The sequence below is a fragment of the Rhamphochromis longiceps genome, linkage group LG1, assembly GCF_057381845.1.
Source record: "Rhamphochromis longiceps isolate RC_006_pf linkage group LG1, R_longiceps_female_GT1.1, whole genome shotgun sequence".
NCBI lineage: Eukaryota > Metazoa > Chordata > Actinopteri > Cichliformes > Cichlidae > Rhamphochromis > Rhamphochromis longiceps.
The window spans coordinates 23,395,682-23,412,459 of record NC_140557.1 but is presented as its reverse complement, the minus strand read 5'-3'; the positions used below and the strand labels follow the sequence as shown (position 1 = coordinate 23,412,459).

Genomic DNA, 16,778 nt, shown 5'->3' with positions numbered 1-16,778 from the left:
AGTTGCAGAGCTATATGTGAATCACTCTGTTTAAAAAAAAAAAAACAAGACAAAAAAAGCACCTTTATCTTGAAAGTTTTAATATGTGACGATCCTCGTCTGTCTGAGGCAGCAAGATGTTTTGTACTGTTAAATCTGTAGGGTAGAGGTGCTTTCTGGAGCTGAACTGAAAACAGACGGTCCAGCTAAGAGATGAATGTCCAGGAAGGTAGGACACCATCATAGCGCCAGTGTTGACACATTACTTCCCCAACTAATCACCACGGCGGCAGTTGGCCTTTTGTCACTGAGGACATGGTGCCACCTAGAGGGAGAACTTAACATTTTGTGTCTTTGCTTTTTGCTTTTTTTTTTTTTTTAAAAGAGACTTGGATGAGTAAATCTGTGTTAAAAGGCCCAAAACATACAAATAACGTGAGAAGTAAGTAAATATGAAGCAGCATTAAGAAATCTTTTATTTAGTTCTTGCAATAGCAATCAAGTCTATGTTTTTTTTAAAAGTTACAATTATTTTAAACACATATTTTTTAGAAAAAAGGTTTAATTACAGGCAAACATCCAATGAAACTCAAATACACAGATGATTAAGGAATGTGGATGTCTAAAATAAAAAAAGTTCAAACAAACATAAACACATTGTGAGCTTGAGAAACTGCACAAATCTAAACATGACTTTACACCAGACACATTATTGCAGAGTACCAAAAAAAACCTTTTCCTGAAAGAGTGTTTCACAATGAAGTATATATGGAAGTAATGATGTACATCCAAAAGATGGTGCGCTGACAAAAATATCTGCGCTGCAATTTCTTACAGCTCAAAATAAAGCTGCTGAAGCACAAATTGCAGCAGCAGGAAGCGGTGAAAGCGAGTGAATTGATAAAATTGTTGCCATTTATTTGCCTCCTAACGCACTGTGGCATACGCAGAGTTAAGTAAGCTTGTAATCACAGTCAGTTGCGTACTTCACACAGCTATAAGAACAGTCACATCTGTGTATAAGGAGAAAAGGTTGGATTGTATTTTAACTTGAGGTAAAATGGACGTCAGCTGTGTTGAATCACTGACCTTGAACACTTTGCTCTGATTAGGTGAGAGTTCCCGCTGCCACCTGAAGCCGGAGGCAGTTACTTCTTGCCACGATAATGGGCTCCGACCACCATGTAACTGTCAGGTGAGATGTTCAAGTTGGGTGGCTTTGGTTTGTCCTTACAGAGCCTGACCTCAGATTTACCTGCCAGCACTGCTCCTCCTTCTCCTCCTCTGCAGGGGTCATGTTTCTTCAGGTAACTCATAAAGGTCTCCCATCCTCCACCCACTCGTACCATCACGTGACGCTCATTCAGCATCTGCAAAGGTGACATGGGAGGGAATGCTGGGTAATAAACTTTCCATATAGTTTCTGGCTGATGCATTTCCAGGATGTTTTTGAACTCTCAAATATATGTTAAGCAGTGCTTCACACACACACACACACACACACACACACACACACACACACACACACACACACACACACACACACACACACACACACACATAATCACATACACGTGAGTGTGTGTAGCACTGGCTATGAAAGGCAAATGATGTCTTGGAAAGCTTTGTCAAAATCTCATTAAGCCAAATGAAACAGCTCCTCGTGGAACCAGCTGAGCACGCACACACACACACACACACACACACACACACACAGCGTTACCAGTCTGTCTGTTAACAGTAGTTACAGTGAGGTCAGTCGTGTCTGAATCAACAAATCGTACACAGACAGCCGTCCTTACAGCTGAAAACCAACTGCTGCCATGGCAACTAATGCCACAATATAGAGCCTTGGAGAAAAAAAAGCAATGGAAGGAGAAATTGAGATGAGTTCAGCTCAGTCCCTCAACTCCCAGCAGACATTAACATTCCCAAGAGGCCCTGCAAAGCCATCCGTTGTTCTGTCAGCGCCAGCAACCCCCCCACCCACCCCCTGCCTTATCAGCAATAAAGCCTTCATTACAGGGCCATTAAGAATGCGATAATACAAGCACATCTCCTCGCTTTATGTATGGAAGTGTGTGTGTGTCACGTGTATGGGATGAAAAAGAAATCAATGGTACAAGCACAGACACACGCACACACGCAGGCGGGAGACACGGGCGGCTTTAGAGGAAACTCCAGACGTGGTGCGTCTCAGCTGTTATCCTGCAGATTAAACTGTTGAGGTTGACAGGGGTCAAGTCTGACATCCTGAATAAACCACTCTCCTGTCACACTTCCAGGAAATATCAGTGTGACTGGTTATCATTCTCAAAACATCAGTCACAATGCAAATTTAAAAAAAAACCTGTCTAAACACAGTTGTTTTTTTCTTTGTCTTCATTTACTGTCACTGGCAAACCTCGTGTTTCAGTCCAGATTCTTAACAATGGACTGTCTAAGCTTAACCCTTGTATGGTGTTCGGGTCTGTGAGACCCGTGTTCAGTTTTTTTCAAAAGAAAAATTAAACAATTAATTATTTTTTCACATGTAAATGTGTTGTGTCTTTCCACTCACTCCACTTGATTATAACTGATTTATTTATAACATTTTATATAAAAGAAAAACGAGAAGCACATTAATTCATAAATGTGATCTAACAAAGGTAAAGGGAAAAAATTAACCATGTTTGCTGTTCATATGTCTTGTAATTGGGATGAAGTAAACATCTGTTGAGTAATTTAACATAAAATTGTTTGATAGTGTTAATTTGGAAAGCCAAAACTCTAGCGGGTCCACCAGACCCATGAACACTGGCTGAGTAACAAAAATACGAACACCACACAAGGGTTAAACGTATTAAATAAAGTGAAAGATAAACTTAGATTTGTTATTTGATGTAGACTATAAATAGCTTCTGCAGTCTACTATTTTCTGGGTGTAATTTTTCAAACATGGACTAATGTTGTCAAATAAGAGACCAACTTAATCATCTAAGAAGAAAATACAAAAAATGAAACAAGTCAGCATCTTTCTGAAGGAGATGATCTACCAAAGCCCTCTTTGTTATTTCAGGCTCCTTTATTTCTGTCTCTGTAACCCCCGCCCTCCTCCCCCTCCCTGCTATGTCTGCAGCCCATAAACTAACGTCTGGATTCCCTTGTGTCCTCCATCGATTCCCTCTCTCCCCCTCTCCTCCTGAAAGATGCATTAGTGTACTCAGGGAAAAGGAGTCCTCTATACACATGCCAGTAGGAGGCAGGCTTTAGCCACAAGCGCTGATTTTGATGCTGTGAGCGCGCTCAGTTCTTAAATTTGACAGCAAACACACAAATTGATGAGCCATACCGGTTCTAATGCCATTAATCTGTTTCGCCTGTTGTACTCGGTTTCCCCTTTACTAGAGATCTCACATCAGCGAGACCTCCTTATTGAATACAGGGTGTATGTCTAGGTGCAGACAGCATAACAGAAACCCTATAAGACAGCACATTGATTAGACCATTGCAGATTCTGAATGGCACTAAAAGGTCAAATTGAGATATCTTGCTAAAAATAACTCCTCATTCGCCAGAAGATAAAGCTTAGTGACTTTAGTTATCCCCAAATCCACTACAGTAAAGATGTTCATCAGATTGGACACACGTTCATGATTTGGAGGACAGTTGTGGTGATGAAGATTTGCATAATCTTAAATTTACCTCTACAAAGCTAACGTCGCTCACATAAGCCTCAGCTACATTGTAATGTTTACTAAATCTGAGCTTACTAACAGGTAAAACGATGACAACAAAGGCAGTAGATTTGGTCCGAGTACAGGTTTCATAAATATTTCACACATTCCTTGTTCATCATTTCTTCACGTTCCACTGTTATGTCAAAGGTCGGCTATAGAACAAAGACCACATGGCTTCTGTTGAGTCAACGTCTTTCTCGAGAGCACTTGAGAAAGGAAGATGAAGAAGTGTTTCTATGAAAACGATTTTAATCAGCTATATGTGATCATGAAAAAAAAGAGTGCTTTTTAGGTTCATCACTATATTAGCATGATGTGTCTTAATATTGTGAGGTGCTATAAATCTCTTTTCCTTCCATCAGCACAGCCAGACGGGGTCTCTGCTACAAAGCTGAACGAGAGCCTAATTGGGCAGAGAGAAGAAAGAGAAGCCTTCCTCTTTTTTAACACCAAAGAATAGCAAAGCACTCCAGGGCCAGCGTGATTGAATAGAGTCCAAAGGGAATAGAGAGAGAAGGGGAGAGAGAGGCGGGGTAGAAAGTTTACACGTCATGCTCAGCCGCTCATTAACAAGCTGTCTGATTAAACCCATCGCTAATGACTTTGTCTTTGTAATCAATAGTATCTGCTCTTTAAAAAGGTCTGTACACACTGAAGGGTACACTCCCCTAGGAGCGACACGGGGGTTATCACGGTATATGGAAATGGAGGTTTATGGTGTGTTTCCCCACTCACGTGTAGGCAGCTGTGGGTTTCAAGGTAATGGATGGCTTACTGATCACTCTATTCAAACAGCTCATGTTTGTCTGCTTTTCAGCAACCGGGAAAAAAGGAAGCAGTGCAATTTATCTACAAACTAATAATTAGGGATGAAGACGTGATGCAGGTTCAAGGACAGACGTTATATCTGAAAGACTGCATAAAGAATGTGAGCACACAAGGCAGTTTTGATAGCATAGAAAAGCTTTAATCTTGCTTATGCATATGCATTTAGCCAGCCCATGATTTGGCTATCATGCATCTGTACTTCCTCAGCTTTCTAAGAAGTGGTGTTCCAACATATGTTATATCTGTTATGATATGACAGATATGATTCTCTAAATAGGAAGTAAGAAATATGCATTCTGACACTAATGTCATAATGTAGCTGTTGCAACAGAACTTATGCATCTAATAAATTTCATCTCCTGAACAAACACTGTGATCCAACCTGTGAGAAACCTTATCAAGATCTCACCTTTTAGATTCCCAGTGATTATTTTTTATGTTAAAATGATATATCGTGTACTCAGAACATACAGCAAGCATCAAGGTCACATTTTCAGTTTTTATAGATGGAGGGATGTATGAAAGACACTGAAGTACATCTTTGTATTCAAAACCGTACCCACATACATGCACTCCCGAGTGGGCTGCCATTTAAAATGCGCACCAGGGTCATATCTTTGCAGAATCACCCTGAAAGAAACATGTTTATTTTTCTTCCAGGTTTGAACTCTTCACTGAAGGTCTATGTACTGAATACAATCATTGTGAGCCCATTCGTATCCTGACCACTGGTTGCCAAGCAACCCTGCCTCCCCATCCTTGAGCCTTCATAACACATGCATACAGATGGAGGATGTTTCAGGGAGGCTGAAAGACATCAGGGTCTCCATCCCAAGTGATGCAAATCAGTCCCTCTGACACATTGCACTTGTTGCTGACTCAACTCTTGATTAAACGTTCACACCTCATATGTGATTATGTGTTATCTGTGACAAATGCTCCCATTAGGTGTGGTTTATTATTTGTCTTTTGGTATCACAAAGCCTCCTGTCCTATTAGCAAACATACTTTAATATTTTATTTAAAAAAACAAGTTAAAAGCATTGTCATCAAACTAATGCAATGTAAACCGAACTTCTATTAAAAATATATATTTACATACTACTTATTTGTTTATTATGTTTTTATACCCTTACCAGCCACTTTATTAGGTCCAGCTATTCACCTGCTCACTAATACATATCAGCCAATCAAATGGCAGAAACTCAGTGTATTTAGGAATGTAGACTTGGTCAAGACAGCCTACTGAGTTCACACTGAGCAGCAGAATGAGATAGAAAGGTGATTTAAGTGATTTTGAAGGTGGTGTTGTTGTTGGTGCTAGACTGGGTGCTCTGGGTGTTTCAGGAACTGTTGATTTACTAGAATTTTCCCACACAATCTTTACAGAGAAGACAAAATATTCAGAGACCAGCAGTTCTCTGGGTGAAAGTCAGAGAAGTCTTGTTAATGTTAGAGGTCAGAGGAGAATGACCAGACTTTGACCTGAAAGGAATGCAGCAGTAACTCAAACAGCCACTTGTTACAACCAAGGTATGCAGAAGAACATCTCTGAACAAGCAACACAATGAACCTTGAAGCAGATGAGGTACAGAAGTGGAACTACATAGGGTACCACGGCACTGCTATGTGGTCAGCCAAGAACAGGAAATTGCGGCTATATTTTGCACAAGGTCACCAAAAACCACTGTCCTCAAATGGCCTCCATAGCCACTGGATCTCAATCCATTGAGATGTCGTGGAACAGGAGATTCATATCATGGATCTGATAAATCTGCAGCAACTGCATGAAGCTATCGCGTCAATTTGGACCACAATTTTTCAGGAATGTTTCCAGCACCTTGTTAAATCTATATCATGAATAATTAATATAACTGTGGAGGCTAAAGGGGGTCCAACTCAGTACTGGCAAAGTGTACATAACAAAGGGTCAGAGAGTGTATTTACTGCTTCTATTATGTTGGCTAAATTATCTAAAGAGTTGTATGGAGGATCTCAAAGTTACTGCAAAATACAAGTAATTTTTAGGAGAAAGGGATAACGGAAACATACTTACTCGTATATAAAGAACTTTGTCCCCAACACGGTAACAGCCCTTTGGTTGTTTCTCAACCAGGAAGGTGATGGGACAACTGCAGGGTGGATTTTCAATAATGTTTCTTACCTATTACAGATTCCACAGAGAAAACAAACTCAAAAAGAGTGTATTTTAAACAGTGTACCACTGAGATTAATTTCACTGGAAACAAAATACGCACAAAGTCATCCAAAATGCTGGTGCAGGAGCTCCTCCTGATGGTTGACCTGTTTGATGAGCGAGGAGTCAAGGCTGCAGGTGGGGAATTAGTGGGAGGTGTAGCTGTCGCACGGCGGGCGTTTATTGCGGTAAGGCAGACTTTGGTGGTGGATTCCAGGGTTTGGCCTGGTGAAGGCGCTGACAGCGGAGTTGAGGCAGATGTGTTAGTGGTGCAGGATGAAGGGAACAAAGGTGTTTGTGTCGAGACTGTGGTTGTATAAGGAGTACAGGATGAGAGGGGGGACTGAGGAGGGGATGAAAACATAGTTACTGGGTTTGTTGTGGCTGATGGAAGATCAGAGGCAAGCGAAGCAGCGAGGGGTTCAGATGGACTGGTTGCCCTTGGAGTGAGGGGAGCGGGTGCAGGGAGAGGGGGAGAAGGGGCAGGTGGTAGGGATGGCTGGGATGGTGAATACAATGAGAGAGGAGGAAAAATGAAAATAGGGGATGATGGAGATAAGCTCCCTGCCTCCTCCCTCTGCATCTCGCTCTCCAACTTAACCAACCCCGGTGGCTCCACGCCGTACCTGAAAGTGAAATTTAACAAAAAAATTTGCATTTGCACAAACAAATCAACACAGGAGAGAGAACATAGTGATTTTCACATCAAGGTGCTTAAACTCTTGGAGATACTTCAGCAGTTATCACTTAGTTTTTTTTTAAAGTGAGCACCTAATGCAGCTAGAAATGAAAACTTAAGAGGTGAAAAGTAATGAATGAGTTGCTATAGCAGTGAAAATCATCATGAAGGATAAACAGAAAATGAGATGACAAGAAAATTAAATATAGAAAAGAAAATTAAACAGGAAAACATGCAGCTATTGGCAGTAGAATGAAAACAATGATATAAAAAGAATACATTTCATTTAAGTGTAATGCAATCACAGTTTTATTTTTGGAGCTGCTCTGTGGATGGACAGTTGGTTATTCCTAGTTACCTGGCTGCAATCCGTCCCAGCTCCATCAGGCACAGGCACACCTCCCGAGGCTGCTTGTGGAGGACTTCAGGCAGCACATGCGTGACGTACAGACAAAGAGGATACAGGGGTACAAATAAAAAAAGGTCACTTATCTGAAAGGAAAGATCTTTCCAGAGATAAGCTTCTGTTTTTGTAAAAAAAAAGAAAAAAGAAAAAAAAAAGCGGGGCCTGCAGCCTGAACATAGAGGATATGTTTCAGGAGGTATTCTGTCTCTATTGTGCATCTCTCTCTTTGAACCAGGAATTCCTCAGGGCCCTGGATGTGCTGCTGATGGCATGAAGGCATGAAGTCATCAACAAGTAAGCCACTTCAGTCCATTATGGTTTATGAAATAAAAATAACTCAGTTTGTGTCAGAAAACATTATTATTAATTTGTTATTTGTCAAGATGACAAACGTTTGAGTCCAAAGACATCACATTAGCCACAGCATTCACTTATGGCAAAAAAAAAAAAAAGTTATACAATCAGCAAACAGCTGCGTTTCTATTGACTCATCTGTTTTGACAAAAGAAAGAAGTTTATATCATCCCCCCTTTGTGTCACTGATGAAGTAAACTTAAGTCTGTCAAATTGTGGTAACTGTATTTTCCCACTTCCTTCAATTAATCAAGTGAAGTGGGTAACTTTGCCTGCAGGGGAGACTCATTGTTGCTGGTGGGGATTAGCCTGTACATTATCATTCCTACGCATCTGCCACCTTGCAGAGACATGCCCATCTAAGAAGTGCAAAATGTTCTTTCTTAGACTTACTTACTGCATTTAACTTGATTAAAACCGGTACTTCAATTGGACTTGACTGGGGTGAGATGTGAGATATGTATACTTCACTTTTTCTGAGTCACAAACATTGTATCACCGACTCACTGGACTGTTAATGTTTTATTTGAAACAATTGGTAGTCGTTTTGCAACTGTTACTATAGTATTGTGCAAATGTTTATAGTCACCTATCATGGGAAAACATACACGGCAACACAGTATATAAGGGCAAAAAAGGATTTGGACTTGTTTGAAAGTCAATATTTGGTATGACCACTTCAATACAGCCTGAACTCTCTCAAGCAAGCTTTTTTGTAATTTCTTTAGGTCGTCTTCATGAATAGTTCTCCTGGCTTCTTGAAGGAAATTCAAAGCTCTTCTTTGGATGATAGAAGCTTTTTGTTCAGTTCTCTGTCAAGCTGATCAAACGCTGCTTCAATAATGTTGACGTCTGGGCTCTGAGGAGGCCAGTCCATGGCTGACAGTGTTCCACTGTGTGCACCTGTATTGAGGTATGCTTTTACTGCACTGGCAGTGTGTTTTGGATCACTACCGAAAAATGAAGCCATTGCCAGTCAGACACCTTTTCAGTGCATAGTGGATGGATGATTTGACTTTTTTGTGGTTATAATTCTATCAATTTTGACAAGATCTCTGACATGGCTGGCTAAAATGAAGCCTCAAAGTATCACTGGGCCTCCATCATGTCTCAGTGTCGTAACTCTCTCTCAAATGCTAAATATTTCAAATTTGGATTTGTTATTCCGTAGGACCTGTTATACTTGATTTTCAGTCCCGTTCTTGTGTAATTTGGCATGCATCAGCCTTTTCCTTCTGTTTCCCTTTCTTAAGAATGACTTCAGTGAACAGTAGATGGAACTAAAGGTCCAGATGTATCTCTTAGGTCCTGTGTCAGATCAAGGTCAGGACATGACTTTCAGATACTGTTCATCTGCTGTACAGTTTTGTTTTTTTAGGCCTACCGCTTCTTCTTTTGTTCTCCAATTGTCCAGTTTCTTTAAGGACACACTGCGCACCATGCTGAGATACAACATGTTCATGTTAATCAGTAATGTGCTGTAAGTGCTGTGAGGCATGATTCACTTGAGCCTTGTATTGTTAAAAGAAACAAAGGTCTGAATTTCTCTGCTTCATTAGGTCTTAACTCACCCAAATCCTCAGACTCGAAAAGGTAAGCCTCATCAACACCAATCTTTCGACACCAGTAGAGGAAGTTGGCCGTGTTGTCCCTGGCGAAAAATGATCCAGAAGTTGCATCAGCTCGCCAGTGGATCACTCTTCTTGTGAAGACCTGTGATTGATTGTTTTCAACAAGCACATTCACAGAGAAGCAGTGGAAACATAAGCTCTCATTTCTAAGAAGCACACTGACTGGCTTTATCCCGGATCAGTGTTTCAGGGTACACAATGGATCCTGTCCAATGATCAACAATAGAAAAGCCTTCTTTAGTGAGTTTGAGCATAAACACACTGAGTGGAAGAGACAACTTCCTCTCCAATTGCATTATGCCAGCATTTGGTGTGCAAGGAGGGCATATCAGGGGTAAGATCTTTACAAAACACGACTGTAGTAAGGAGAGGCTTACTGAAAGAAAACATGAATAGACATAAAAGACATAGACAAGCACTGAATGAAATGCCAGACATTATCACTGCCAACGTCGGACCTGACCTAGTTTCTACCTGAACTCTGACTGTTCTTAAGTTAGATTTCATTTGTTTTGTTTTTATTTTGTTGTTATTAAAATGACTCACATTACGTGTTTTTACATTAGCCTTATCTTCTTTTCCGTTTGGTGTGCAAATAATTGTGCACATTACTTTGTGTTGTCACATCACCTTGCCATTGTTGTTGTGTATCATCTTGTCCTGCAGCAGCTGAGCCAGCTCACAGAGCAGAACGCCATTATCCAAACTCTCCATCAGATTATCTGCTGTGAGGTCCACTCCTGGGCAGAATTCACACATGACACACAGAAATGTCACAACTGTAACTCAGGATTGTTTGCTTTTTGCATTTTGCTTTACTCAAAAAAAGATCTCAGAAGTCGATCAAATATGTTCCTCTATTGGTTTTTCCAAGAGGATCTTATCCATTTGCTTTCATAAGAAGGATTCTTTAACAATCAGATGCACTCAGAATAATCCAATATGAAATCAGTAATTCTGGATTATACTGTAGCTGAGTGAAAGTGAACATGGGTGAACCAAAGTTTGAAATAATAATGACATGATTACATCAATTTTTTTCAGTCATTATGTTTGATTCCAAACATAATGACTCATATATTCACACATTGTAAATAGTGTTAATAATATCTTTTAATACTTTGAATTCAGATTGAGTTTTCTCTAATCCACACATTTCTTTTAAGTTGGCAACACAAAGATCTAGTAACACCTTGCTATCATGATTGACTACAACCGTCAGTTTCTTGTTGTCAGCATAAAAGGATTTGTTTGACAGCACTTATTGGATTGACTCAGAGCAATTGGAAAGTCCAAGAAACTCAGCGAAGAGCTAAAAGGATTATGGATTTACACATAATAGGAAGGTCTCTTGGAGACATTTCTAAACTACTGCATTTCAATGCATTTAAGTAAAATTTATTCAGATGTGTCACCACTCTGCCAAAACTGTCACTTTCAGATGAAAGGAAATTGGTTTGGATGTTCAGGAACACCAAGGTTCAACCCTGCAATGAACTGGGAACTGCAGGAACACCAGAATTATTTTCCACAGTGAAGCAAGTTTTACACTGAAATGGACTAAGAGAGCAAAGACCAAGAAAGAAGCATCTGCTCAGAACTGAAGCTTGTCTGACATTTGGATAAGCCAAATACCTTCTGGAACACTGTACCAGCTGTCAAGGACTGGAGGATGACTTCCAAATTCTTCAACTTCACCTCAAATCAATAGACCTCAGTCTTATTGAAAATTTGTGTAATATCGACCAAATATCAAATATTGAACCAGAATTAAGCCAGAAGCTTGTTGATGGCTGATTGAGGCGCAACTTGCATTTAACATTTATTGGGCGTGTGACTGTGTGGATTAGAAAAAAAATCCAAACTAAATTCAAGATTTTGTAGCCATGTTTTGTTTTGAAAGTATAGTATTATAGCTAGACTGAGTCCCAGCAAAATCTAAAGGTTATCTATGGATCATCCAGTTGAGTACTGCAGTGCAATACTGCAATATTTTTTTGCAATGCTTTTTATTACAGTTAGTTAAGAATTCTGCTGCAAGAAACAGGGAAAACGAGCATATTACTCTAATCCTCAGCTACTTGTTTTGGCTTCCAATCAAATACAGAATAAAAAGTATTGGTTATTGTTTAGAAATTGTTTAATAGCTTTGGGCCTAAATATATAACTTAGGTGTTTAATGGATAAAAACCTAGTAGGCCTCTAAGGTCCGCAAGATCTGATCATCATTGGCGAAAAACAGTATTATTCAATACAGTTTATTACAAAATAAAAAGTTGTCTCACCCATCATGGTGTTGAGCCAGAAGGCCAGGTCTTCTTTCATGGGCAGAAGGCTGGAGTCATGGCGGTAGGGGAGCCACTGGTGGTACTCCTGGGGACAGGCCAGGCCTGGTCCAGAGTGTCTGTACCTTAGTGAGAGACAGCCATTCATCCCCAATCCAGTCAACTGCCTCGGGGTGATGGGACTGCCAAGAGTGGCTTTCGTTGCTCCAACTTCACTGTCCATGTTTCAGCACCAAATGATCTTTGATGAATCCCACTAGTCCAGAGAAACTGGATTTAAAAAGAAGACCATTTAAGACCGCACATGACTCCGGTCCTCCAATTTTTATTCATTTATTGCATCTCAATAGTAAGTAATTTCAAGCACACCTGCTCTTCATCAGTAATGTGCAGAGTAGTGTTGTCTCAAATTAGGGTATGACATTCACACAGCTGACCTCCTGACTTCCTCTGCTCCCTTTACGGATGAGTTCCATCTCACTCCTCTTCTGTCACACCAACCCTCTGCATGTCCTCCTTCACTACATCAATGAATCTTATTCTTTCTCTTTCCCTCCTGTCATATTCACCATCCTTTGTCCTATATGTACACTATCCCTCCTATAACTGTGGGCCTTAATTTTATATCTGTTACCCATGAAGAAAGTTAAAATAGATCAGACATATTCAAACTATGAATAGCAGTTAAAATAACTCATATACCTATATGCTAAATGTTGTAAAGGTGCATCTACATCTAATTAGATTATAATACATCTAAAGCCAAATACATAATTTAAAATATAATGGTTTTTCAAGGGTAATATTTGTAAGTCCTTTAAAGTGAATGTACAAAAACAACAAAACATGTTGAAACCTTCTCCCAAAGCTGCAGCACTGGTTTTCATGTGCAAACCCTGTTTTCACAACCAAACAATCCACACAATCATTAATCAAAGGGATTAAACTGACTGCAGGCAGCTTGTGTTTAATAAGATGTACAGCCACAGCCCCGAGCCAGTCTCCTGGTGCTGCTGCATGGCTCATTTGTCCTGTTCCCAGAGCAGTCACGATCGTAAAGCTCAGCACCATGCAAAGGCTTGCTCTCTCTAATCAGCTAGAATTAAGATGACAACATGTACAGTGGGTCAGTGGGTGTGCTGACTGATATATAGTAGAGATATGATTACTTCGAGCCAGTTGACTGACTTTAATGTGTTACTATAAAGTAACAAGGCAAGAAAACATTCTGGATGTTGGGGGTGTTTTTCTAAGCTACCGGTGAGATGTAAAATAAGATCTGAGCAGTCCAGCATAGGCAAAAAAATCAATTAATTTTAAGGCTTGTCAAATGGCAAAACACTTCACAGAGGGTGGAAATATTACAGTTGGAATAAGGATATGCTTCTTGTAGTTCTTTGACCCAATGCAGAACCTGATATATTGCCATTAATTAAAAGCAGAGACAAGTTTAATCTTTTTTACTACACATTCCTACAGCAACCTCAGCTGCACCAGGAAACAAGCCTCATTGATGCTTATGTGTGCGTTCTCTGAGCGTAGTCTACAAGTCACGACACAGCAGCAACAAAATTAAGCCAACGCCGAAATACCAAAAACTGCTGCTCATGTGGTGGCCATCTGAGGCTAACAGTAGGCCTGTATATTAAAGGTAGACAGTTTTACAGGATTAAAAGCCTGACAAAAAAATTGTTTTGCTCCCGGTGGCTCTTCATAACCAGTGTAGGGCGGGTGATTTTGACTGACTCAACCATCAAGACTTTACCTAGAGCTGTAGTTGATTGCTGTCTGCTAGTTTTCACTTCCACTAAAACCAGTCACACAGGAGCCAAATGAGAGATTGGTTCCCATTGTTACCTTACAAATATGCCTGCTGTGTGTTGCAGCCCATTCAAGAAGTTTGTACTCATGCTTATGATGACTGAAGCTAGGATTTTATTATTCAGCTATCTGCCAATATTAGACAAATATGTATTTCTGTGTGTTGCACCTAAATGGTTTGAGTTTGATGACAAAGATTGCTGGCATTTTAAGAATTTACCAAACCATCCGCTTGTTCACACATTTATGCTTCAGTACTATTGAAGCTTCAAAATGCAGAGTTCAAAACCAGTCAACTAGTAGGTAGGTAATGTCACATTGGCCATGTCAATCTATTATATACAGTATGTGATCCTGAGACCCTCATAAATGCTGTGGTAGCCATCCAACAAGGGAAATTGGTGTGTTGCTTAGACAACGTGTCAGATTTTTAATAATAAAAATAATAATAATATTTTACTCTTGTTTCACACCAGACAAAAACAAAATGATATTGGCGTCCTTTGAGCTGTGCTTCTAACATAACTGATAAAAATCCTGTTTCTGGGAAATCCCACTCCCAATATTTATTACCTTTAGTAGAATAGTGAAGTAAATGCACACCTGAAGATAGATGTTAGGGACCCAGATCAGCAGGATCGCAGCTGGCTTTTTGATACCACCTGTGTTTTATCTATCAAAGTACATGTAGCTCCTCGTTGCAGATAAGCACTACAAGTTCAGGTGTAGTTTGCTGTAAAGCTGACTTCTCTTGGCAGCAAACCTCTTTGTAGCATGTTCACAAAAGATGTCAGGCAAAGCTGCACTGAATTCTGGCCTTGGGTTGTGTGAGATGAATGTGGGAAACTTGTAAAAATACCACTCTGACTAGACACAGTGTAAAATATCATTTTTAAACATTTCATGCAGATGTGGGACGGAGGCAAGCTATATGTGGAGGGCACAGGCTGCCTAGTCTGATGCTGGATTACAGATTGACAGACGGGAGCCTCTGTCTCTAAGAAAACATCCAGGTGCAATATTCACACCTCTGCTACAGGAGAGCTCTGCTGGGAAGGGAAGGCAGAGGTCAACCACTGGCCCAGCTCTCAGACACTAGCAGCCTTTATATTCCTGCAGAGCTGCGTGTAAAGGCTGTAAGACACACACATCAATGCCGAATAAACAAACACACAGGTCCGTGCATGCAGCTCTGATTTACACCTTGTTTACTTTGCCCAAACTTTAATGCTTCCAAAGAGAGATGTGCTTCACTGTTATCTCACACCCTTTAATGTGTTTTCAAAATAAAAGCCTAAATCTTCACTTCTAAATGAGCTATTAGAGGAAAACTAGCAAAGTTACACACCTGACTACCTGAATTATTACGGACCTGAGCCAAAGCATTCATTTAAATGTGTCTAAGTAAGACAAGATGTTATTTATGAATGGGATTCTTGCAACCCTCGGCTCAGCTCTGCTATTAAATGAAATCAAAGCCTGGCAGCATCTGGTAAACAACTACATTCCTTTCCTACATGGCAGGCACAGCTTTGGTGTTTACTTTGGGGTTAAAACAAGTAGAAATCATTTCTTCAGCTTCCAACAAAATCTGATGCTTTCTGTGTGGCAACTATTTGAAATTACTATCAATAAAATATTGGACGGCAGTAGCGCTGCTGGCAGCATCTTACTCCATCAGTTTTGAGTCCGTCTCATTTGACTTGTTGGAAAGTAGAAGAGGTAATGTAAAACTACTGAATGAAGAAGAGGCTTCAGCTCTCACTCCACGACCTACCCTACGATGCTTCTAGACTAAATAAACTCCATATCAACACAGGATGAGAAGGTCTATCGCCTGCTGCACCTCTTTATGCTCCTTCGATAAAACACGCTCTTGCTCCAGTAAAACCCTATCAAATCAAATTCTGGTACCAAGATATACATTTTTCAATCTTCCACTGGTTCAAACAATGAGCTCCTCAGAACAGTTTCTTCATTTAGTAACTTCTGTGAGTGCTTATGTGAAAATAAGTTTCCAAAGCTGACATTTAAAGACACGTTTTCTTCTGACAGAAAAAAGGTAAGTTATGGTTAGTTATGGTTAACTACATGTAGTGGTAGTTGTTGTAAAATACACAAGCAACTCTGAAATAGTAAATTTTGATCCATTTTCTATTTCTTGAAATAAATTGTTATGACCACAGCTATGATAATAATAATAATGATAATAATAATAATAACAATAATAATAATAATAATAATTCCACATAAATATAAAATATACTTACAAAACGCTCACAGTAACTGTAGGATTCTTCCACAGATGTCTCTTATTCACAGTCTTCTTCTTACGTGTTTTTCGTCTGGTACACACATCACTCACGACCAGATGTTCAGCGCCCTCAGATCCACCACATGTGAGTACACTAAAGTATGTAAAGGGGGCCGTCACTTTTAAATGCCTGCAAGTTTGTGGTGTCAGCTTACAACCGCTGAAGACAGGTTAGACCGTGGGAGAAAAGAAGGAAATACATATCTGTTGTTCCCTCGTTTTTGTCGGGGATTTTTTCCCCCCTCCATATTTAAATAAATATATTTAAACAGGATATCTTAATTAAATTACATTTTTCTCCTTCTCCTGCTGTTAATAGAAAGTAAACTTGGTTCCCATAGCAACACATTTACAATTACAGTCGAATAGCTACTGAATATTAAAAATGTTTAAAACAAAGATCCTTTAAAAAAAATCTAGTTTGCATGACTGTTTGCAGTGTTTTAATATAACAAAAACTTTTTAAAAAATGACTTTATGAGTAAGGAATCATGAAGTTGCCATCTACATTTAGATGGTTCTTTCAATGCCTCAGAGTTTGGAGTTTTGTTTTCTCTATTAGTTT

The 16,778-nt window shown here is 39.7% G+C and overlaps 1 protein-coding gene across 1 annotated transcript; it reads right to left on the bottom strand.

Moving 5' to 3' along the window:
- Positions 1 to 443: 443 nt before the first annotated feature.
- gas2b (growth arrest-specific 2b) lies at positions 444 to 16,287 on the bottom strand. Its single transcript, XM_085411356.1, has 8 exons — positions 16,170 to 16,287; positions 12,079 to 12,348; positions 10,424 to 10,533; positions 9,734 to 9,875; positions 7,761 to 7,824; positions 6,785 to 7,349; positions 6,583 to 6,690; positions 444 to 1,349 (listed from the first exon to the last, which is right to left on the bottom strand). Exons 2-8 carry the CDS (start codon positions 12,299 to 12,301, stop codon positions 1,128 to 1,130), a joined length of 1,434 nt encoding a protein of 477 aa, XP_085267482.1. The 5' UTR covers positions 12,302 to 12,348; positions 16,170 to 16,287; the 3' UTR covers positions 444 to 1,127.
- Positions 16,288 to 16,778: the final 491 nt, after the last annotated feature.